Source organism: Nothoprocta perdicaria, unplaced genomic scaffold (genome assembly GCF_003342845.1).
Source record: "Nothoprocta perdicaria isolate Ctin4 unplaced genomic scaffold, notPer1 scaffold_16, whole genome shotgun sequence".
Classification (NCBI taxonomy): Eukaryota; Metazoa; Chordata; class Aves; order Tinamiformes; family Tinamidae; genus Nothoprocta; species Nothoprocta perdicaria.
This window is the reverse complement of record NW_020454760.1, coordinates 1729449-1754293: the sequence shown is the minus strand read 5'-3', so window position 1 is coordinate 1754293 and position 24845 is coordinate 1729449. Positions and strand designations below refer to the sequence as shown.

At 43.1% G+C, this 24845-nt stretch overlaps 1 protein-coding gene across 1 annotated transcript in view; it reads left to right on the top strand.

Annotated features, from left to right (window-relative positions):
- Positions 1-24845, top strand: part of ITPR1 (inositol 1,4,5-trisphosphate receptor type 1) — a 146767-nt gene that overhangs the window by 9330 nt on the left and 112592 nt on the right. The window contains exon 3 of the mRNA XM_026035482.1: positions 1339-1409. Coding sequence (XP_025891267.1) covers positions 1339-1409 — 71 coding nt within the window. The remainder of the gene's footprint in view (positions 1-1338; positions 1410-24845) is intronic.

Here is a 24845-nt window from a genome sequence, read left to right as displayed (position 1 = left end):
TGCTTAATTGGGACTTTGCTCTTGCAGTGTTCCAAACTCAGTGCTCAGTAATCGCTATGATTACTGGTGTAGAATATATCCTCTTTTGTGTTTCACACCCCATAAAATTACTTTTGTAGTAACTTCAGAAGTTTGTCTTCCACTTAAATCTCAGTATGAGAGGAATATATTGCACTGAGATTAACTCTGGGGGATTATCAGAGTAACCTGACTTTTAACTATTTTTTTTGGCCTTTGCTCACTGGAAAGAGGTGTTTCATTCAGCTCAAATATTAATGTTCTTGTTGGAGCACAAATATATATATAGTGAATAGGGGGAAAATCCATGGGGAAAAAGCAATTTATATGTTTGCGTATGCAAATTTTAGAAGCATAGAACTGTTGGGTCCACTTATTCTTTCTGGATCACTTTTATGCACTTCGTGATTGTCCATAAATGTTGTCTCAAGATGCTCCCTGCATGTAACCAGCCTCTGCAAGGAACAACTCTCATATTCTAGGTTTCAATCTCTTTCTCAAGCTGAATCTGCATGAGAATGAACATCTCAGTTCTTTAAGATCTTGGAGTTTTATTTTCTACTTCTTTGTAGAAGGCCTCTTTGACAGATTAGTTTAAAGGTGCCAAGTTGAGTAATATAGGATCAAATCGGAAACTGCAAAACATTTGATTATAGTTATATTTCCATGATGTGGAATTTTCATGATTCCCTATTGGAATGGCTTGTTTTCGGCTGTATGATTCACTTCTTCCTGGTAAAGCAGGAGGAGTTTAGGATCCCTCGACTTCCCTTGGTGACTGGTAAGGAAGGGGGGATGTATTTGTGCCTTCCTTTCTCTTGGGAGTAGATTTCTGTTGTGGCAGTCGAGGCTTCTGCCCTTTTTTTGATACTTGAGAGGTCACAGGGGTAGTGTCCAGTTTGCAGTGACAATTGCCTCGTTGTCACATTTTCCTGTTTTCTACTCCTTAGTGTAAACACAATTGCAATGCAATTCAAATCTGTCCAAGAGGCAACACTTGTTCTGAGGCTGTCTCTCACGTAACTAGAATATGGGCTGTTCTGCCTGCACTTCCAGAAGGGGGACATAAAGATGATGCAGTAAATGGGAGCAGTGACTTATTTATTGTCCCACCTACCCAGGAGCGTAGCTCTGGGCAGCAGTAAAATTAGCTGCATGCTTTTTAGAAAGGTTTGGCATAAGTTGGCGTCTGAGGAATGTCTTCTGCTGAAGTGGCCAATTGGATAAAACACTGCAGTAAACTCCTTTGGTTTTTGATAGCAAGGATGTAAGCACTTGCATGGGAAAAGAACCTCACTTCAACTGCTGGTTTCTTTGCAGCCTTGTGGATGATCGGTGTGTTGTACAGCCAGAAGCAGGTGATCTTAACAACCCACCCAAAAAGTTCCGAGGTAAGTCTTGTAGGCAGCTTGTTACCTCTCCGCTTGGAAGAAGTGCTTCATCTCGTGCAATCCCATGTAATGAATCTTTGGTGCTTTCAATGGAGTGTGTTAGTGTCGTCGTCTTCCACCAAGGGCAACTTGTAAGCTTGCTGCTGGCCAAGGTGAGAAGAATGTGTGTGTGTCCGTGTGAATTGAGGTGTGGGACTCAAGCGATGCTTGTGAAGAGGGTGAGGACGAGGGTGTTGCTGAGTGAGCCTTGCCTTCGGCTCTGTGCAAACACAGTGTCTCTGTAAGGGTCACCTTACCCCAAAGGTAGCTCAGCCCAAACGTTTGTAACTGAATCTGCCTTTTATTGCCTTTCTCATTGGTGTGGCAGCATCTGTGTGTGTCATCTGTTTTTGTTGGATGAAACTTGTTTCTTTAGTTATGTGTTGGCTTTCCTGGAAGCTCAGTTACTGTTCTCTTTGGATTTGATGAAAATTGCAGGTGATTGCCCCTTAAAATCATGCATCTTCTTTGCAACTTTTCTTGGGTTTTTAGCTGCACCAGAGATGTCTGACACCATGAAACCCTCTGTTTAAAATACTGCTGAAGTCCACCTTTTTTTTTTCTACTGGAAAACTAAATAGCTCATCATTCAAATAAGGAGGCAGCCTTGGGAGGCTTTAGTAATTGATGTTAAGCTCTCCAGAGAAGGAATACTATTCTTGAATTATTGCACTGCCTTAATGCTAGAATCAGCTGAAGGAATGAAATTGGAGGGAGGGAAAACAAGAAAATGACAGTCCTGCTAGTACAGTTTAGAGAGACAGATAAGAGACATTTGGCTGATGTGAAGCATTGCAGTTAGATGTTGTAAAAGGTCTCATTTTACTTGATTTATATGTGGAGAAAGAATGGTGTGAACCTTTTCAACCTTTGTAGTAACTCCACTAAAGTTTATGCTTAATGGTGAATTGTAGCAAAACTCATAAAATCTTAAAAGGCACTAGTTTTTTATACACATGCTTTGTAAGTATCATCAAAGATAAAATGTTTTCCTCAATAAATATGTTCAGAAGAAGTAATAATGACGTTTATCCCCACACAAATTGGAGCTCCCCATTTTTATTATGAATCTAAGGCAGCCAGAGCTATTGTCCCATAGGAAGCCTGTGCCAAAGTTAGGAACCACATCCAAGCCTATTCCATCCAGTTTGGGGCTTTAAAGAAGCCTTGCAAAAATGCCTCCTTTGCAGAGGGAACACAAAGCCATCTTAAGGCACATTTAACCATTACCCCTTAATCCTGGGATTTAAGGCATTTGGTGAACGTAATTCGGAAGTCTCAACGCTCAATTGATAACACTATTAACTTACATGATCTCCCTAGAGCAGGACTAGGCTTAATCATGGACCAAATTTAATCAAATATCAGTGACTTTTGTGATAGCTTTGCACAGTACTGGAAGAAGTCTCTATATTAAAACCTACTGTATGTGTCTGAGAATCTTCTTTCCAAGAAAGAGCACTAAAAGCTTTCCAAATACAGGTCAGTTAATCATCTTCTGAAAAGCATTGATCGTGTATGGTTTTGTGGTATCTTTTTAAAGAGTCTCACTTTACATAATATTTTTAAGAAATAGTTTTCTGCTTCTGTGGGCAAAAGTAGCTTCTGTGGGCAGATGTAAAATAGCTGTAAATATTATTTTTTTATCCTTAATGAAAGTGGTGGGGAGATGTTTAAAAGCCAGATTCACTGCTTGGAAATGCCTAAACGAGAACTCAGGAAAAACCCAACCATGCATTTCCTGTGGCAAAATCAATCCGTGCTGCTTTTTCTTGGCCAGGGGTGTTTCAGCTTTTAAAGTCTTGTTGCCTGGACTACACGTACTCACTTGCATCTAGTGGTACTGCAAGGCCTTGGTCTAGAGCTTGGGATTTCTCACGTTCTGCTTGAGGCCCTCAAAATACGAGCGCTGCTGTGCGTGCACTGTCCTTCCCGCAGAGAGGGTGTCTCCTGTGTGGAGGAATGATCTGAGGGAGCTGATGGTGCTGCCTTGTCAGTGAGCACCTGCCAGCACAAAACTCTGGTAAAATGCTTGTAGGGTGAAGGTAGAGCCTGCCTGAGGAGTGCTGTGCTAGCAAGCTGCTCCTTGAAGCCCCAACTTGTAAAACCTGTGGGAAAAGACAGCGAGGGAATCTTGATGCGGGGCTGGGTGATGCGAGTTGGAGGGGATGTGGTACATGACCATCATCCTACAGTTGGGGATGGGGAGGGCTGAGCTTTCCTTTGCCACAGGACAGTCTGCAAAGGAGTCTGGAGGGCATAAGGGCTGGTTTCGTTGGGAAAATTGTCAAAATTAGTCTGGGTTAGTCCTGTGGAGCATTGAGAGGAGGAAATGCAAGAGGAGATGGGATAGGGAAGATGGGGTGAGGATCAGGTAAAGTTTGGAGTGGGGGTAAGTATGAAACATGTTTTAAAAAAAAAAGTAAAAAAGAAGCCTGAGTTGGAAGGTACTTATATTTCCCTGAACTCTGAAGAAAGATGTTAGTTCTGTGACTCCAAGTTCCTCTGAGTGTGTTTTTCAGTTGTCATCTTGCATAGTATTCATTGTTGTAGCTTTAGTTCCTTAAAATTCTAGGATAATCGCTTGCAGGTGTGAAAGCTGATCCTTCTCCCTTCCTTTCTCATTCCCCAGCAGCACTGTGTAACAGTTGAAACTTGTTTGGGGGAGGCTGGTGATGATGGGCTGTGAGACTTGAGCACTCATCTCTACCTCTGGCTTTAGGTCCAACTTTAACCATGATATTTATTTTTTCATGTACAGTAAGTTGTTCTGGCACTTAAAAGAATTTCCAGCTTCGGATAAGTCAAAAGCCTCTCAAACTGTTTTCGGGGCGGGGGGGAAACAACATTTTAAGACTTAGGAGGAGGTTCATTTGGGTATTTCCTTTTAGAAGTGTTAATATAAAAACTCTTGTCAAACACTTTACCTATCTTGTCTGAATATACACATGAGATTCCAGGAAAAGTCCTAGTTGTGCAGGTCTCCAAAAAAAGACTGAGTCAATTCCTTGGTTTTCTATCTGTCTTGTTTTGAGCAAGAAAGAAATTTTACTTAGTTTATAAAGCTGGATTTGCTGCTATAATTGTTTGTGACTGTGGGTATGCATCTGAATAGTGGCTATAAATGAACATCCTTTTAATATGCATGGATTTATGTGGAAAGTATGAACTGCAACTGAACTAGCTAGGCTAAAAGCACCAGTGTTTCGATAGAAATGCTTTGTACTTATATGCACAGAAAAAGTTAGTTCTTGCAAATAAACAAGGCAATAGTGGCAAATTTAAAGCAGAATCCAGGGCTGCTGATTTTGTGCGTGTGGTGCTGGTTCCCTGCTCTATTAGTTTGTATGTGCTTTTGTAGAGGTTTTATTTGCATTCATTTTGTATTGGAACGTATAAGTGTTAAGCCAAATGTTTGCTCAATGCAGGGAGCTGGTACTGCACCAAAACAGTCTGTCTGAGAGTCTCCTCGGGAATCTCCTCATGTTTCTTTCTTGGGAACTTGCGGATTTGCCTGCCGGTGATGCAGAAGGTTTGCAATAGCCCCGTGAAGCACAGAGGGAAGGGCATTTACTGGGTTAACTTGTCCGGCAGCCGCCTCCTTCCCCGAACATTGTTTTAGTAGTTGCTGGGCAACACTCGTTTTTGGCAAGACGTTCAAGGAATGAACCCATATCTCTTAAACTTAAAATACCCTCATAGTGAAGCAGAAGATTAGTTCAAATTCTGTTTGTTCTTTTGATCCTAATCCATACTGTACCCTACTTCTATCATGCTTATCTGGCATTGCCAAGGCTCACTCCGAGCATCTGAGTCTTTGAACTGGAAGTTCATGTTTAATGGAAGAAATGACCTGAATCTGGACAGAAAAGCTTTAATGCGTATATACTGATTCTTGTGATGGACCTCTCCGAAATTCCCACTGTGCTTAACATGGAGAAAGCGTGCTGACTTTCATCTATAATAGAAATGTTTTGAGGAATGTTCTGTTCTCCATAGCTTGGCCATCAATCTCAAGCTTATACCCTCCTGCTTTGGTTAATGTGAAGAAAGCCATGTAAAGCATGCCACGCTGATGCAGGCTATGGAGTTAGATGATATATTGCATACATACTGGACTATTTAGTTTTCTAGGCAGAGTAGAATGAAACCTTGTTTATAGCTCCGCATTCGAACTGAGTTTACAGGAATTTTCATGTAAAGGGCAATATACTCAGCAGTTGATTCCCAAATGCATCAGAATATTTATCAAAGTAAAACAAATATCCAGGTCCATTTGTCTGTTAGTTTGGGAAAAATATTAGCTGGTTATGACAATGCACCTTCTGCATAATAAGGTAGCTCAGTACCACCACCCCCGTGGCCTTGTCCAGGATTTTTAGCAGGATGAGCCTTACCATGTCATGTGCTCAACTTCTTGTAAGTGTAGCTTAAAATCTTATTGCTTTCCATATACCCATGGATACTTCTTCAAATCCACTCTCCTGGAAGCAATGTTCAGAATGGTTTTTGGATCTGAAGGGTTTTTTTGTATGAAATAATCTCAACTGAATAACTTCCAAGTACACTTAGTGAGTTAGAATTGGTGTTTTGCAGCGGATTGGGGGCACATTGCTGGGATGGTGGCAGAAAGGCCTGGATTACATGTCTGAGTTAAGACTTCTTTTCCTATTTGAACATGAGACTACAAACAATGGTGAAATATTTGGGTATATTAGTTAAGCTGCCTAGGAGTATGTAAACTTTTCTCTGAATGTCTCTGCCTTTTTTTCCCCCTAAAAACCATGTATTAACAGGCAAAATAACCTGATTCTTTAAGGCAGAGATTGGCTTGCTTGAGTGCCGAGTTCAAGGCTTAGCATGGTGATCTTAAAGAGTATTGGGTAGATTGTGATAGAAATCAGGCTATTTTACAATTTTGAAATGTCCACATTGGAATAAAAAGCACTAATTGAACTTCCAAAATTTGAAGCAGGGTGATAGCAATAAACTTCTATTTAAATATCTTTTTCTGTGTGTTTGCAAGAGCCCAGTGGCATAAATGGTGGGGGGAGCTTTTTATTTCCCTTCCAAGAAAGATGTTTCTGTCACGATTCACTGTAAGATCAAAAGAAGCTTCAGGGTTAGAGTTATGGAAAAGGCAAATGATACGAACATGGTGTAATGTTGTCTCTGCAATTTATTTATTTAAACTTGAATCCTGGGTCATTTTCTGCAGGGAAGGAAACCTTTAGATCCTGCAGAAGGATAAAGTTATAGTGTCTAGAGTGCATGTTCTCAGCCTTGACGAGGAATCCTTTTAGCAGGATTCTAAATATTTATAGAACTACACGAGAAATCTTCCAACTGCTAGCATGCATTTGAATTTGGTGCCCTTTATATGATCAAGAATTGCTGTGTGCTACTGCTCTAAATGTGAATCCTTAGCCCACTGCGTCCTACATACGAGCAGATGTTACAGACAACTGTCACAGTGATATTTAGATCCCTCACCAAACTGACGAGTCAGAAGTGCTGCGTGTTCGGGCTGCAGGAATATGTGGCTTGTGTCTGCTTGGATAATCCGTGAGAGAAGGGAATGGCAATCGGGTGTTGGTGCTCATGGTGCTCACAGCATCTCTAAAACATTTCTAAGCACAGGTTTTGTGGTAGTGCTGGGTTCTTGTATGATAATTATTTATATGGCTTGCTAATGTGCATAGCTAGGAAATAGAGGTTTTATGCTCTCTGTGTAGGTGCAATGTCCTGTAATTAATTTTAATGTGCAAATGTGCCTTGCTTTGCTACATCTAACTACCACTGACAAAGAAAGGGTTTATGCATCGTCTTCCACAGGAAGGTATTGTCGTGGCAGAGGGGTCTATGGGCTCTTTGCCCTGTCTCCTGCAGCACTGTTCCATATTGACCTATTGCACAAGACACATTTGGAGTACATTGGATGGTTGTGTATGCTGAAACACCCTGGCATCCAGAGTTATATCCCAACTCAATGATGAGTCTGGGCTTTACTGAAATTGCAAATAAATTATTGGCAAAATCACGATGGCTCTAAAAGTGGTGGTTTTGCATGGCTTTGCTGCATCCCAAAGTTGGGATACCAAGAGCAAAATGGGACAGGTCTGTATGGCACAAATTTTAGTCTGTTTAATGTGGCCTGAGAACCTGTAGGTTCTGAAGGAGCAGCAGGAAGAGACGGGCGCACCTGGGACGTGAAGCGGCTGCTGTGTTTGCTCTCTGGTGTGTGCTGGCAGCGCCGTGGTCCTGAGCTGCCCGCCAGCCCCGTCCCCTGAGGTGCCTTCATCTCGGGTGCTCTGCATCTAGGTCAAGGTAGAGCAGACATCCTTGGAAAGGTGAATTGGCCATTAATATACATGATGAACACTGTATGGGGAAAAATTCCAGCCTCTTGGTTCAGAATGAAGGCAGGCTTTATTGAGCTAGTGTGCGCTTTTATTTCCATGTGCTTCATCTGCCTGTCTGAAAAATGCAGGCAGTAATTCTCTAAGAGGTAGAGAAGATGTGGGACATGTGCTGATAGAGTTAGTGACCCTGTATTAAAAATGAAGAAATAAGTTCTGATTTGGATATTCATCCTTATTATCTGCTCTCGCAGATCTGGGCTTTTTTCCCCCGTGGGAAGTTCAGGGTATTTCAGGTAGGGCTGAGGGAGGGGTTGCCAAAAAGCAGCACTTAGCTATTAAGTAGAGCAGTACCGTTAATAAACGCAGCCCCAACCTCGCAGACAAAGGAATACTGTGGCTTTGTTGCCATAGTTTCAGTGCAAAATCTGACCTTAGCTACAATAACATTCAGTTAGAAAGAACTAGCTAATCAGTTTTCTAAAATTAGTGTGTTCCCTAGTACATAAGCCAGTATGAACAGGATATTTAATGAAATATTATACTTAGTCACAAGAGCCCAAGGGAGTGAAATGCCTTGATGAATTGTGGGGGTGGGGTGACATTGGTGTGTGTCTTTTAATATAGCCGAGTTATTAAAATTTGTGGGTTGCTTAATATTTAGGGTGCCTCAGCTGTTGTTCTTTCAGGCGCTCCATGTACTTCACTCTGTTCTTTCTAAAAGCTTTGAATTTCTTCATATGAACTGGGACAATGTGACTCTAATATTAAGAATTCATCTACTATTTTCAGAAGACCTGAAAAAAAACTTACCTAGCTTGCGTAGCCTTTTTCCTTAGTACAATCCGAGTGCTTTGCAGAGGAAGGAGGCTAATTTGTACATAAGGATGCAAACGCTGAAGCGGATGAATGAAGTTGTCAGCATCAAGTTTGTGGAGAAAATGTGAGGAGCGCATGTTGGCGGGGAGCAGTCCCCAAGGATGAGTCTGCATCCATCTCCAGCCAGCTTTTCACTTAGTGTCCTAAGCTCTGACACACCTGGAGAGATTCAATAATGTCTTGTCTGTAAAATATTGCTGTTTGTTAGTTTCTAACATCTTTTTTGAAAGTGTGTTTATGTCCTAGATTCGTATTCCTTTGCTGAACTGGCCAAGTCTTGGGTGAGACTTTTGTGAAGGAGTTGCAACCTAAAGTAACAGGCTGTTCCTTGGCAATAGGAGCGCAGTGATGAACTGTGAGCATTTCTTGTCTATGCAAGTTGGTTATTTGGGTATACCGATACGAAACACACATAATAGGCAGTTTTTCTTGAAGGAAGGTGAGCTGCATTGTGTTCCTTTGCACGTCTGAAGGTGGTTGTCAGCTCGCTAAATGTTTCTGTCTGGTTTAGCTTCATTGCCCCATGGAGGCCCCAACAGACTGGATTTTCCTGTGTCTGCCTTGAGAGAGCAGGAGCTTGTAGGTGAGGAAGCCAAGCGGGCTTCTCTGTGAACACGATGTACCGCCAGGCTCGTGGTGCTGAGACACAGCTCTGCTAATGTCTCCCTGGCAGTGCCAAGAGCAGAACTGATGTTATCCAAATTTCCATCCTGACTGTGTTTTGCAGTGGTAAACAGTGTGTGTTGACTGCATGGTGCTTGAGGGAAACTGAATGCACAGGGAAACAACTTAGGGTGCTTATCAGTTTGGTGGCTTTTGTTATTTTGGTTAGCCCGAGTGAGGTACTACTGAAACGCTGCCACTTTGGACAGTGCTGTGCAGTTGAGGCCAAGATAATCATTTTTGTGGACTGTTTTTAAAAGGTTAAAAGTGCCTGTATTAGTCAAAAGTAGTGGTACTTTGTTTACCTAGTTCCCTGAGATATAGCTTTGGTACTGTCGTGGTAGACTGTGTTTGCCTGTTCACATTGGTGACAAGCACCTATTTCCTTCTTGAGTGACTTGAGCCTTGCACAGCTGAGCTGTCACATAGTTCATCTTGGCTCTTAGCTTTGCTTTGTGGCTTGTAGGTTATGATTCCAGAAGTGCCAGCGCTCACTGATGTACATGTCCAGGTCTGATACAGACTTGGGTCAGCATGAGGTGTGATCATTGGGCATTTCATTTTTCTGAGGGGGAATAAAAATGCAACACTTCAAGTAACACCTGTGAGAACCTCATCTATCTCTCTTCAGAAGGTCTCTTCTCTGGGACTTCAGTTCCGTGTTGCTTCTAGAAGACAGTTGAGTGCTGCGTTGCTTATAGCAGCAGTAGAAGATACAAGGCTTGACTTGGCAAAGACTTACAGTCTAAAACCATTTTCAAGTTAGGTTACTTGCTTGAGTAGACATGAGAACTATGCCTTTTTCATCCTTTCCACAACAAGCATGTCCTCCAGGTGTAGTGTCCAGGTGTAGTGTCCAAGTGCCACACAAGAAAGACGGACCCAGCATCAAGAGAGAAGCTAAACAACCCCCCTTCTCCTCTGGACAGTCTGCTCTTCACTGCCTAAGAGTCCTGACTGAAGCTCTGGTATATCCTCAGCTCCGAGTAGAGGGTAATAATCCTCTAAGTACTTCAGTTTGCTTGAGGACAGTCAGAAGAAAAATAGGGAGGCAGCCAGCCCAGCTAGACATAAAAATGCAGCGTTACGAAAGCTGGACCTTGCCAGTTGTCTTCAGTGAGCCATCTATGACTGATATTCCTCCTCTGCCGCATTGCTACCAGAGACTGAAACAGCCCTCACTTCAGATTTCATTTCAGTTTAATCTTTCAAGGTGAAATAAAAAATACTTAATATGCCAGCACCGAAGTACAGGGCTGTGACTTCTCTCCTGCAGTTACTGGTGTGTCACTGGCACCTCCAGCTGAGCTCTCAGCTGCCTAAGTGGAGATCAAGGTGCCAATGCTAATCTGTCAGGCTGCTTGTGATCGAGACCTGGTTGTGTAAAAAAACCATCTCCTGGACATTCTTGCATAGCTTGAACTTCCCTAGGGACAAGGCGATGAATTACTGGTGAAGGCTCTTGATTCTGAAAGTTGGGGGTTTTCTTTTGCGCTCCAGAGGAATTTTTCTCTACATGCTTAGTTGTTAGAAGGTCTGTTTTAAAAGAATGTTTGCTAGTTCTTTAGGAATAAACAGGAAATATCAGTTTATTTCTTTTTTCCCCAGAACTGACTTGCTGGAGTGTGGATAATTGTAGAAATTCTGGATTGTAGAAGTTCTGGATTAACATTCAGTAGCCTCTAACAAATGCACCTAGTATAAAGTAACCTTGTGTTTTTTCTCTATAAAACATTTGTAAGCATAACATCCACGCTAACTTTCCTCATTTGCATTTTCCTGTGGCACGTATAGGAAGTTGTTCCTTCAGCATTGAGCTTGCCATTTAACTCCAGGCTTGGGGGTTGCAGCAAAGGGCAAAACTCAGATGAAGGCTTCCCTGGGCTGTTCAGTGGTGATGGAGGCACTTGTCCCTCTGTCCCCACCGCTGGTCTAGAACCACCCTAATAGGGAAATACTAAGAAATCAGAGCTAGGCAGCTGTTATTAAAAGCTGTTGCTTTGCTGTGGAAGTCAAGATACAAAAGCTGGCACATCTCCCATGAACATCTCAAATACCGGAATAGCCATTACAGCGAGTGACAGTAAATGGAGTGTTCCTACAAAATTTTCTTCTGATGAGCAGTTTATTCAAGCAAGTAAGAGATCGTTGCATGTTAGGATTAGCACTTCCTTTGTACCTAATTTGTGAAAAAAAAATCAGCCTCGAGTTCTCTGCATTGGCATTTATCATTTGTTTTGACTACACAATATACAGCAGTTCGGGGAAAACATAACTCCTTATGTTTTAGTTGAATAGTTTTTCTGTAGCTTTCAAACAGATTTTTTTAGAAGGAAAAAAAAAAATACCTTCCCCAAACTCTTCTGACAACAGTGGAACACTGACAGAAAACACTGCTATTTTTTAATAGGATTCTCTCCTAGTTTAATTAGAACAAATTATCTCTGGTTCAGATTACATCAAAGACATAAAAAGCTTTGCTGTACAGAAGCAAGCTGGTAGCACTTGGACCTATTATTTAGTGAATGTTGGCCCTTTTATTCATTGGGGTTAAAAATTAGGCAAGGAAAAAATAAACACAGAGCAGGCCGGCATGAGGAAGTGAGAGAATGGGATAAGGGAGCAGCCATCCTGAAAAGGAAAAAATCCCAGCTGGATGTGCAGAAATCTCCCCTTTTCGTCCCGCCTCGTCTCAGAGCAGCGGCGCATGATCTCACCAGTTAACTTTAAAGGAGCCGGAGAGCAGCCGTGGATGGATGCCGCCCTCGGGCGCGCGCCGGGGCCCGGGCACCTTTGTTTGGGTTGGGGATTCCAGTCCACGGCTGCTCGCCGTGCCTTAAAGCTAGGCTTTGGTTTGGAAGAAACAAGAATAAATCTCAGTATTATTAGAATGTAGCGGGTCTCTGTGGAAGGAGGAAATGTTTACCCCCTGCTCCCTGCAACCTCTGCACTGGAGGCTGAATGTTCAGGAATATGGGAATGCTCAGGGCTGTGCTGCATTCTTGGTTCAAGTGGCTTTCAAAACATCTTCAAAAAGTAGAAATTGCAGTACTGATCTGATGGCAGTTTGAGCAGCCCAGTGTGGAAGTTCAGATGAATCTGCACCAAATGCTTCAGAGGAGAGTTCAGGAATGCCACAGTAGCCTGGCAGCATCCCTGGATCAGGAACATCCTGAGCACAAGTGCAGAAGACTTGAACCAGAGCATTTTTCTTTGAACTTAATTAGATGTTTCTGTCAAAAGCCTACAGCTGCCTTTGACTTATTGTTCATATCTTTAAGCATAGGTGCTTAAAGCACAGCTGAGTATTGATAAGCAAATAACTTATCCCACGCTTCTGTGATCACAATGAAGTGACACTAGAAAGCTGATAAGAACTTGAGGTACCCGATTCCAAGAATAATGGAAAATTTTTTCCGAGTAAAACATAATCCATCCATGTTTTAGAAGCTTCTGGCTCTGGAAACTGGATGATGACTCCATGCAGTGCACTCACTACTGAGCAATGTATGTGAGAATAGTTCTCCCTGATGGAAAACACTCTGGAAAGCAGAGTGACAGCACCCTCCAGGCTTAGAGTCCTTAGACCCTGGGGGTCAAATCTGAAGGCAATATATATTTTACAGATAATTCTTGTTTTTTGCTGAGAAGTGTTAAAATAAGCTCTCTTGGGAATTTATCCCCTCCTACTCCTTGTCAGGCAGATGGTCATGAAGGATGACAATGAGGGGAAGAGCCTTCAAATATAATCTGAAGGATTTAACTCTAAATACATTTTTCATGTGCTATCAGACACATGCACCAAGTTTTTGTTCTGTGAGGATTTGGGATAAATAATCTGTGGGATGGTAGCTTGGTGCTTGGATTCCATTTGTACAAAGCAGCAACTCGGATCCAAATAGGGAAGATTGACAACTTCATCCTGGTTCAATGTGCTGTACTCATTTATCCCATAAATTGTACACCACAGTATTAATCCTGAAATGTTAAACAACTTGACAGATGATAATTCCACATTTGGATCAGAAATTGCTTGCAGAGAACTCTTTGGAACTTAACAGTTTCTTCTTCTTCCCATATCGTTACATGCTGGCTTGTTTATATATTATTTCAAGAGAAGGAAATGCACTATATATTGTAGAGCATGTATTTAGTGTAGTAGATTTTATTGTGAATGCCCACTGGTATTTCACTTAAGGTTAAAAGAAATTATGTTGACCACAATCCTTAATCTCTATTGTTTATCAGTGAGGGGGCATTTTTATATTTATTTTTAGTGTTTAAAGCTGCCTAGAAAAGTCAGCAATTGTCACCATAGCTTTTCACAGTACTCGCTGCTGAGCAGTAATCTGAGGACCTTGAAGGCATGAGGGTTGCAGAGAAATACAATAAAGTGCTTCCATAAAAGGAACAAATGTGAGTAATTAGTGTTTTGTTTCTATGAAGAGTTTGATTGAGGGGAAACCCTGCTGCTGTGTTGAGGCTAGGCTCCATTTTAGTCAGCGTGAATGTGGTCTAAGCAATGACTTAAGCCTAAGCCTGCACAGTCCGACTGAGCAGCGACCATGAGGAAGTGGTGCCTGAAGTGGGGCAGCGTTGTAGGGTGCCTTGAGTTGTGCTGTGGATTTAAATGGAAACTAGGATGAGCGTTTGCAGGTGTTTCCCAAAAGGTGCTGCAGTTCAGCCCTAGTCCTGCCCGTGCACCCCCGCCCTGCATTGGTTGTGGGCGCGGGTAGAAGGGATGGACAGAGTGACTGCAGGGCAGGGGCTGAGTGTGCAGCAGATCAGGCTCTAGGTGAGCAAGAATAGGTCAATCTGTAGAGTAAAGCTGGGGAGAATATTCCATCCGTGTCCTTTCCAAAGACATTGTTGTAAAGGGCATGAAATATTGAACTTTTTAATTTTCTGAAGGTAAATAATCTGAAGAAATATACAGACCCCAAAGGGTTGGGGAGAACTGGGAAAGTTAACCTTCAGAACTGGAAAATCTTCAGGAGCAGTGTTCTGTTGTCAGACACTTTTAAGAGGGAAGGTTCTGTCTTCAGAAATTGGCTTTAGCTTTCTCCCAGCTTTCTCCGCTAAACCTTTAATGAGCAGCAGCTTGCCTGCATTTCTGCTGCAAAAAAGATCTTTGTGATCCTTGCAAAGGCTTGTTACTGCCTCCAATCCATCAGAGAACTGGGAAGGCATTGACTGGAGCTGTCTGCCTGAGATGCAGAATGAATTCTCTTTCTCTGTGCCTTGCTTTCCCTTCACATACTCTCAGTGGTTACACTTTGTGTTCATTATTATGAAAACGGTCCTGGATTTTTTTTAAAATATAGTGAACTGGTCAGTGGTTAGGTGACCCTGGTTACTATCTAAGCTGCAAAACCACAAACAGAGGTAATCAGGAGAGGATGTTGATTACAGGGATTGGGGTGGGAGGGAATAAAGTCAGTAAGTCTTCAATAAAAAAGACCAGGTAGTGAGACTGCGCCTGCTACTTGCACAGAGCTAGAACCAGCTGAGAACTACCTTGGAGTCCCTGCACTGAGTTACCAAACAGTTAACTGCCCTGGAGAACAATGCAGCATTTGTGCTGGTTTAAATTACGGCTAATGAAGGATTAAAATTAAACCTAGTGTTGGGAACTAGGCATCAAAGTACTTGGAAAAAAAAAAAAAAAAGCGGAGGAGAATAAGTTGCAGCCTGAAATGTAAAAACACAGTAACTTGGGAGGGGGAGGGAAAGAAAAAAACCAAAAAACTTCAGTGATTTGGAAGTGCCTGTCAGGGAGTGTTCCCTCCCTCGAGTCAGAATTAAAGGCTGATTTCAGCAAACCACAGTGACTCAGCTGCTCTGAATATCTGCTCTGATGCTGGGTGCTTCATGTTGGAGGCCCTCAGATTTTTCCCACCTCCAAAGTTGATTGCTATTGGTGGATGCTTTATTGGAAGTAACTTTTGCTCTGTGTTAATTTTAGGCATACTTCAAAATATTTAGTTTATTTTAAAAGTGTAGAGGCATAATGCTCTGATATTGGAAAGAACAACATTTATTTATAAATATTTATTATTTTGCAATCGCAAAAGGTAAGCGTGTCTTGTTTTTGTTGTTCTTTTCCCAACTTGAAAGTGCCTGCTCCAGAAACAGCATCTAATGTTTATAGCAACATAATGCTGGGTTATTCTGATCTTCTGCTGAAGAACTGAAAACAAGTCCTTCGGATTTAATTTATTTATTTTGTGACGGAATCGGTTCACTTTAAGAAATGGTGTATCCTGTAGTGCCTCTGAGCTCAGCTCTGTGTGCTGGCTGCACCGTGTGTTCTGGATGCTCCAGCAGCATCCAGCAGCTCCAGAGGGAATCTCATCTCTGCTGCTGTGGGCTTGGTTAGTTCTTCCATATCTGTCCCACGTTCTGTGTTCTCGAGGAAAGATCTGCCTTGTTTGGTGTTATCTAGCCTTGAGCTCCCTGGGCTCAGTAGCTTGGGCAGAGCTGGTTCTTGAGAGAGCTTTTGTAAAACCATGAAGCTGGCCTGGTGAAAGCTGGTAACAGAAACATGAAGGAGAATTTTTGGTCAAAACCCATATAAATAAAAGCAGTAGATGGTATGGGGGGGGGAAAAAGGCATAGATCTGTCCCACAGTGTGGTAGGGCTGCAATATATCCTTTGATCTTTGTTTGGTGGGCAGAAGGTTGAGGGGTCTATGAGGAATGAGTGAGAGTGGATGTGTATCTGCAGTGATTAAGGAAAAAGGTCTGTTTAATAAAATAGCCCTTCAGTAGCCTTCAAAAGAGCCCTTCAGCAAGGCACATGCAGGACAAATTCTGTAATAGTTGGGTTTCATCAGGTGACATCCTGCATGGAGATTTTTATACTGCTAGGTCTGGCACAACTATCTGTCACTTTGGGCTTGCTAGATTCACGTGGAGCTTGTCTAATCTCTTTCTAAAACTCGCAGAAGTGGCTGAATCGCTGATGTGAGCCCGCTGCTTTGCAGTGCTCCTTGATAACCAGTGTCATTCCAGCACTGGAACAGGGCACGCAGCAGCAATCTCATTTTCTGTGCGTCTGCCTGTTGGTGTCACCGAGTGCTGCCGTGGAGGGAGCAGGCAGCAAGGAGCTACTTTATGGCGAGCAGGGAGGAAGGCTGGAGGAGGAGAGCGGGGAGGCAGCGCCTCAGGGCTGCTCTTGCAGGCAGCCCCAGGAGCTTCTCGCCAGCGGAGGCAGTGAGTGCTCCCTGTGGAAGAGCTCTGAAGTCTTCCTAGGACTTGGTGCATCTTTTAAGAGGGGGGTGCCAGACCGTCTCCTGCAATGCTTGGGAGAGAAGAGGTCCCAGAACTGAGTGTTCATGGCGCAGTTAGTGGATCTCTGCTTTAAGACACAAATGCATTGTCAGTCTCATCCTTGGCACTGCTCAAACAAGTATTTATTTTTAATGATGTAGCCCTTAATGCATGTGCAGGAGGATTGGGTTGCTTTTTACAGATTGCATTGGGAATTTTGGGGTTAGCTAGCATAATAAAATTCCTCTTAATTAAGATGCCTTTCCTTGGAATTTCTTTGTGATCTGGCCTGCTGCTCTTGGTATATGTTTAAATTTTTGTCCTTTTTCATGAATTTAGGTCAGCTGTCCTGCTGTCTCCAGTTTCCATAGAGCCTGGGTATGCCTGCTGCTCGAGGCGAAGATCAAACAGGGCTTTGGAAGCGTTTTTCTGTTGACAGATTCCTGCAGAGCAAACACTTGACAGTAGAGGACTGCCCAAGATGGTGAAATTCCTCTCAAGAACATCGTCAGAATTGCATGACTTCTTCTGGTTGCCTCTGTGCATGTTATGGGGTGGAGCTGTCAGTCACCAGGATGACCTGAGCATAGGCTCGAGCAGTGATGTCTTCCTCAACTCTCTGCTCTCAGGCAGTAGGAAGGGCAACAGGATCCTGGATCCTGGCTGTGATGTGTTTTTCTTTGTAGGTGCTTGATATCTCTGTCAAATGAAGCGTTGCAGTCGTTTAGACCCCTTTTGTTAGTCCTTTCCAATGATTTCTGAGAACTCCCATCTTAAGTCTATTGGACCTGACAAAAATGAGATTGTCTGCATCTTGGCCTGTGGAGAAAGATGTTTTTGTCAGACTTGATTACAACAGGAGCGAAAGGGTGTTCTGCTGCTCAGCTGAAATATCCATGGTATTCCTGCATTTTTGTGCCATGATATGGGAATGCTAGCTGTCCTCATTTAAATTTTTTTGTAAAAATAAGTTGATTTATATACATAACAAGCATATGGCTTAAGGCTTTTTACTCAGCAGCTATTTAGTGAAAGTATGGCATGGAGATGTCTGACAAGAAAAACATGTTTTCCAGAATAATGTTGGGGTTTATTAAGTGAATTAATATTTCAGTAGATATTCTCAAATGAAGCCTTAAACTTGGATTTCAGCAATCGTTTGTGTCCCCAAATGTAGGTTGTTTGGGTGTGTGGGCCATCTGATGACAGTTTGCAAAAAAAAAAAAAAAAAAAAGGTACTGCAAGGAAATGGAGATGGTATGCATGATGGTATGCATGAAAACAGCATAATATTCAGTAAGGTTTAGAGCACTAGAATGAAAATACTCTCCATCTAGACTTAGTCTGGCAGGTCACATGCTGTGACCGCCCATTAAACTTACAGTCTTGGTATTTCCTTTCAAAAATGTGGTGACTTTCCCTGTCATAGAGGAGGTTTCGTTCAGTAACTTGCTGCCATACCATCATGCAAATCCTCCAACACTTCCCCTTATTGACTTTCCTGTTTCTCTTCTTTAAATACTGAATCTTTGCAGTGTTGTTAATCATACTTTAAAATGACTTCACCGTTTAAGGATTTCTTCTGGCCTGGCTTGAGATCCAGACCTTTAATCAGAGTTCATGTGGACAGGAAAAATGAAGCACTCTGACTCCATTGCCTACAGTCCAGCACAGTATCTATGTAGTTTTGAACAAAGAAAGAAAGAAATACTACTTTTTATCAAGTCAGCCATTTGTAAAATAACTAGAGATAAATGCTTTTCTTAATTTGCATGATCTCATATGAGATGGTTGAGATATTTTGTTCTTGTTCAACATGTTAGTATTTAATTTTTATATTGACTCTGGATTGCGTTTGCTAACACAAACAGCTGACACAGTTTCCTGTATGAGAAAAGCAATTCTTCTGGCTTATACCATAACTTTAAGTTCCTGATGCATCTTTTGATGCATTTCAAACCTCGCATCCTAGTGAGGTTCAAAATATAAAAGGGGTAGGGATGACAGAAAATACCACAGTGGGCATGAAATGAGAAACTCCGATGGAAATGTTTTCTTTGGATAATTATACAGTACGTAGTTGTGTGTGATGTGGAGGTGTTTGCAAGTACTTCTGGGACAGGTAAAAGTTTAATTTTACCTTCTTGATGTCTTGATTTTTTTGTCAGGTTTCTCCAATGAAAAAGACAAGCGTGTGTGGGTCAAAATGGGACAGGTAGAAATGGTTCATGCCTAAGTAGAAAATGGGAGGGAGCTGACAAGGCAGTGATAGCCAGAGCAGGATCTGAGATGCATGGGCTGGGACAGAGGGGATCTCAGACAGGAGTCTGTTAAAAGCATTCCATGGAATGGGACTGTTCCACGTTGCTCTGAAATGCTGGCTCCTCCGATGAAAGATTAGCATCATCTTTGGTCTCCGTGCTTTTAGAGATGGGGAAAAAATTGAAGGTTCACAAGAAATCACACTGGAAAAATATAACTGAAGAGTTCCTCCCATGTGTTAAAAATGCATTTTTTTAATAGTTAAGCTTCATATGATTTTATACCAGCCAATATCTTGCAAGTCTAACAATCCATTCTTTAAGAAGTTCTTCATTTAGCTTAATGTAATATCATTAGTGCTCTGGTCTTTAATAACAAAATAATAGATTTGTGCCAGTTCTTCATGTGCTGTTCATGTCAATGTAAAAGTAGCAGCTCTCTGGCTATTTTCAAAGGACAGGGAGGCAGCATGTGCCCTAGCTTGAATTCACTTTGTGAAAACGAAGAAGCGGAGCAGAAAAATATATTTGGACCATTGCTGCTTGTGACCTGATTATCCATACTTCTAGAGACTTTATTAAAGTTGAAAGTCAGTGCTGAAAGTCTCTATATCCAGATCTAAAAGCAAATGGAAATTCAGTACATCTAATGACAGATAAATCACTGACCTTCATCTTACTTTTCTGTTTTAATTTCCATATCCTTATGTGTTTTGAGGGGAGGATTGGCTCTAACTACATCAGTTACCTTTGGATAAGGTTCATATATTTAATTAATACAGCAGACAATGTGATTAAGGCTTTGGGTGGCATCAGTGACTCTTCTGTTTATGATTTCATGTAATAGCCTTTATTTCTGAGCTCTCAGGTAGTCTCAAATTTTTACATGTCTTTAATATCAAGAATACTTGCACTATGTTAACTTCCATCTTGTGTAATCTGTGTCTGCTTTAATAACATGATGGTTATTTCTTGATTTGGAAGGTTGCTGTGTGCTGTTTCCCAAAAACACCTTAAAATTATTATAGGTAAAAGTGATCCCTGGGGTCTACAAATGAGCACGATAGTGTAATGCCAACTCTTAGTATTTTCCTTCAAAGTCATAAATCTAGGGAGCATTGTTTGAGCCCCGCTCCCTGGGAGAGCTGGCATCAGATGGTGGCATTTACCTTTCTATTAGCTGTCAATGCCAAGAGCCATTTTTTTAGAGGCTGAAAACAGCAACTGGCACAATTACGGGTGAAATGACACTGTTCGAGCGTCACCGTTGATGTCGGTTGGCATTGTGACTGCTGTTAAATTTACCCAGAGCGGGGAGAGGGCGGCAATAATGTTTAAAATGCTCCATTGTGCCTGTGAAAGCTGCTGTGTCAGGTGCTGCCTGTGAGGCCGTGAGCAGGTTGGGGTTTGGGTGCGATTGCTGCCTTCGGGATGAGTTGCCCTCTCAGGCTCTCCTGGCCTTCCTGGCCAAAGGTTTTGTCCATCTGCACTCCTGTGTTCTGCAGAAAAGCACTTGCAGATGAGGAGCATGGTCTCTTTGGGGTGCAAGCTGCTTGGTTTCAGTTGCCTCTGCCCTTTCTGAATGCTAGTCTTGTGCGGGAAAAGAAAATCCCTTTGGAAGAGGGAATAAACCTGGTGTAGACCTGAAGTAAACGACTAGAAAATAGTCTTTAAATTGTTAAAAATAATCCATTAGCAAAAAGTGCTAGAAACAAATGAACAGGAGGGAGAGGAGCAGGGAGTGCTAAAAGATGACTTCAGTGCATCTGTATGAACTGTAGGGATATCACTGGAGACTACTTGAAAAGGTAGTATTCATGATCCAAGAAGACCATGCGTGCATACCCTGTGCTGATATGCTTGTGGGATGGGTTGAGCAAGGCAGCTGGCATTTTTTAATAGCTATCACCAGCCCATCCATCACTTTGGAAGCCAGTTTTTGTTTGCACTGATTGATATGTTGTCATTATGTCAGTAAGGCTGCTGAAAGATGCCTTAAAATGTAGAAAACGCCTAATTCTTCTTGGTAGAAAAGAAGAATTTCAGCAGAATTTAGCATGAAACAGCTTGAATACACAATTTTGCAAAAATTTAAGAAACAAATACAGGTAAGGGTGTATATAGCATTTAATGTGATTGTAAAATGTAATTCCAGAAACCATTTGGAGTCCAGTGCTTGCATGTCCTCACCACAGTGTCCAGGTAATATGTGGTTTTCCAGGTTCTTTCTGCCTCAGTTTCAGGGAAACAAGGCACCGTTGCCATCCCACATCACAGCACTCAGCAGAAGCTGTAGCTCTGCTCAGAAGCTGGACGGAGACGGTGGAGATGAGGACACGATCTCTGCCTTTTCAGATCTGTTTGAGCTCCTTGAGTTTTGCGTGAGCTGTTGGTGCTATGGGCACAAGCTGTTCATATCCCTTCTCCAGGGACTTCTTCTGTTGCAACAAGCCTAAGGGTCCAAGAGGCTGCCGTGTGCATTGAAAAATAGATGTTAAATTAATAGGGTGTTTATTTCTGCAGAAGGCAGAAGTTTTGAGCTTGTATCAAAGATTCCTTAGAGACAAATGATCAAAATGGGTTGCAAGTTGCTTTTCCGGAGGAAGAAGTAGTGGAAGATGCTGAAATAACTGAGATCAGTGATGGGGGGGTGAAGGCAGCTTTGTCTGAGGTGGAGAAATGAACAATATTCTCCTCAGTAGCTTTGCATTAACACTTGTCCTTATCCAGTAGCATGTGGGCAGCTTTGTGATCTCTCTTTTCCCTAGTGTTTTTGTATTATTTTTTAATTTTACAAGCTCACTGAAGTGAAGTGCCAAGAGCCCCATCAGCCTCTCTTTCCAAGCATAATCTGTGGCGGTGCCGTTGACCCTTCAGCATGATGGTATTGGGTTGCATTAAAGAAAGGGCAATGGAGGCGCAGCGTGCGCTCGTGAGGGCCGGGTAACTGCCGCAGGCCGCCGCGGGCCAACCCCGCTTCCGTTTGTGGCTTCTGATGACTGCTGCAGGCCGCCGTCGCAGCGCGGCTGGTGCAGCGGGCCCGCTCGCCGTGCTCTTCTCCCGCTGCCCGACCCTGCGCGCGCAGGATGGCCGCCTGGCGCTGAGCTTCCCCTCGCCTTATTTGGTCAAGCAGTGCTCCGGAGCCCTTCCTGCAAGGGGCTGCTTCCCTGGCGCAGGGACTGCTTTCCGCTTTGGCTTTGATCCCCGCGGCCGCGGGCTGCATTTCGGCGCCGCTGCCCGTGTGCGCTCCCTCCCGCAGCGGGGAGGTCGCGGGCCGCCATGCCGGGCACGCGCATGTGGGGGCATGGCTGCCCCGGCAGCGGTGGCATCTGCGGTCACCTGCCCAGGGCCTCGTGGCTGCTTAAATAAGAGGGTCTCCGGTCATGCTGTGAAGGACTTAGGCCAAGGATGGGAATGGAAAGGAACAGGGAAAAGTTTTAGATTGGGGAAAATGGATGGGGACAGCAGTGTTTTATTCTGCTTGTGTGACCACAGTGTGATTCCTCCTTTCAGCTCCAGGATATTTGGTCTCTCTAACTAAGGCAGCTCTGCCCATGTTTCACATTTTTATGATCTTTGGTTTGCTCAGCAATCTCCAGCGCTGCTCAGATCTCTTTACGTGAGCAGATTTGCTGGAAATCTGAACATGGGTGTTGCAGCCGTGTGCGCATCTGGCGCTTGTGTCCTGGTGCTGGGGCAGCCCCGGGCAGCTGCTGCCGCGCTCAGCAGAGCTGCACGGAAGAGCCAGACCTCTGGTGGGAAGGATTCCCTGGGAAAAAATGAAGGAATATTCTGAAAATGGTGCTGCAGTTCAGCAGGGACGTGTGGCAAAGACTGCTGTATTGACTGAATCGGGACTGGAGAATGATAGGCTCAGGCAGCATTCCTGTAGGAAAGGATTTGGGAATTACAGGAATCACTGTTTGAATAGGAGGAGCCAATGCTCTGCTCTTATTGACATGCAGGTTCTCTCCTGGAATATACAAAAAAGAAACATTGCCTAAAGGGCCGAGTAATTCTTCCAGTTTTACTTGCTGACAGAGCCTCAAGTGGACTATCTTGTTTAGTTTTTTGTAGCTCATACTGCAGGACAGACATGAGCTGCTAGAGCAAATCCAGAGAGGAGGAGTGGTCAGAAAAAAGGGCGATGGAGTCTTGCACTGCACTCATGGGACAGGGATGGAGAAGTCTGTAATTATGTGAAAGATTGGGAAAGGAGGAAATTATTCTGCATACACCAAGGAGAGGGAAAGAAATAATGAGCTTAAATTGCAAAAATAAGTTAGGCATAAATATACCTGCTGGAGTAGATTTTATCAGGAGATGCCAAGAATGGAGCAGGCACAGGTAAATGTCCCTCTGAGATGGAGGGCTGAATTAAAAAAGCTTCCTACTGGGGTCCTGTGATTCTGGGTGTGGGCACATCTGTGGCCAAAAACTGGGAAGATACAAAGCAGTGCAAAACAAGGGAAACAAATGAGCACTGTGGATGCTTTTTGGGTAGTGATTTTATTTAAAGACAAATTGCATTTAAAGGACAAAAGCTACTTTATCAAACAGATGAAAATTTTGCATTTTCCCCCCATAAATCTATGGTTGTTCATTTCTTATGACATCCACATAAAACCATTTTAAATAGAAACCATTTTTATTATGCCGTGCAATGACTTCAGTGCTGGCTGACTCCGTCATCGCCCGCTCCGCTGCTCCTCATCCCTGCTCCTGGATGGGGGCTGAAATCTGATCCAGTTCTCGCTCTTCCTGTGCTCGGTGGCCAGAGCTTCTCCTCCTGCCCCCACTTCCTGAGCTGGCAGGAACCTCCTCAATCCTCTCTGCTGCTGCTCTCGGTGCAGGAGCTTCTCTCTCCCTGGAAAAGCAGGGACAAGTGAAGAGGCAAATGGGAAAATGAAGCCCAGGGAGCTTGCAGTTGGAATAAAGTGAAATCCAGCTAGCAGCTGAATATCCAGCTGGCAGCTGATTTCCTAGTGGTGTAAAATGCTGCAGGTGTTCACCCGAACAACCTAAAGATGTTGACAGAGAATGTTCAGGGAGTCGCGTACTGCCACTTGTGCTTTAATGCCTCTCAACGGACCTTACCAGGGAAACCCGCAAAAGGGAGGAAGACCAAGGTAGTGGAGCGTTTCCGGAGATAAGGAACTAGCCACCAAGGCTATGACAAAGGCCAGAGCCAAGACTTCAATGCTTCTGCAGTGCCCAAGTCCATTAGAGTTTGTGTAAAGGATATTAATGCTTCTCCTAGTGGTTCTGAAACTTGATTTTTCAGAGCTGTGGGAGAGAAAGGAACTGTGGACAGGAAGGGTTGGCCTTTTGGCTTGGAGGTTTGCCTCTGGTTCAGACTTGTCTTCATGCTGGACTGGAGACTGTCATGAGTTATCTGAAGCAGTAAAAATGCTCATTGAGCTCAGTAACCTAATTGAGATGAGGGAATAATTCACATTGGTCTATTTAGTTGTGAATTTGTTTCTATTTTTTCCCTTCATTCAACACTTAGGAAGTTTTTTTTGACTTCTGTTTCTAATTGGCCCCAAACCATGGTGATGCTCTGACTTTAGAGCCCTGAGGGTATTCTTGGCTTAACTTAAATAGTTCACCTTGGTCTATATTATCCTTCATGTCCACAAATAGATGGTCTCTTAATACTTTCAGGGATGGCTGGTGTATTTACTATCCTGAAGGGTTTCTACGAAGCAGCTCAGTGTGCTGAGGTGTCTTGGTGTCCGGTTCTCCCTGCTGCTGTCGGTTGAGGAAGGTGCTGTCCCTCATGGTCCTTCACTGCAGCTGGAGTCCTGGTTGTCCTGGGCTCTTCAGCCTGATGCCCTCCAGGTGAAATGGGAAATGCCTCAGTTAAAATGATACTTCTCTTTCTCCTCTTATTTGTATTGTTATGCCATGTGCTGTAGCTTTCACCAATCATCTTCAATCAACTTTGCTCATACCAGAGA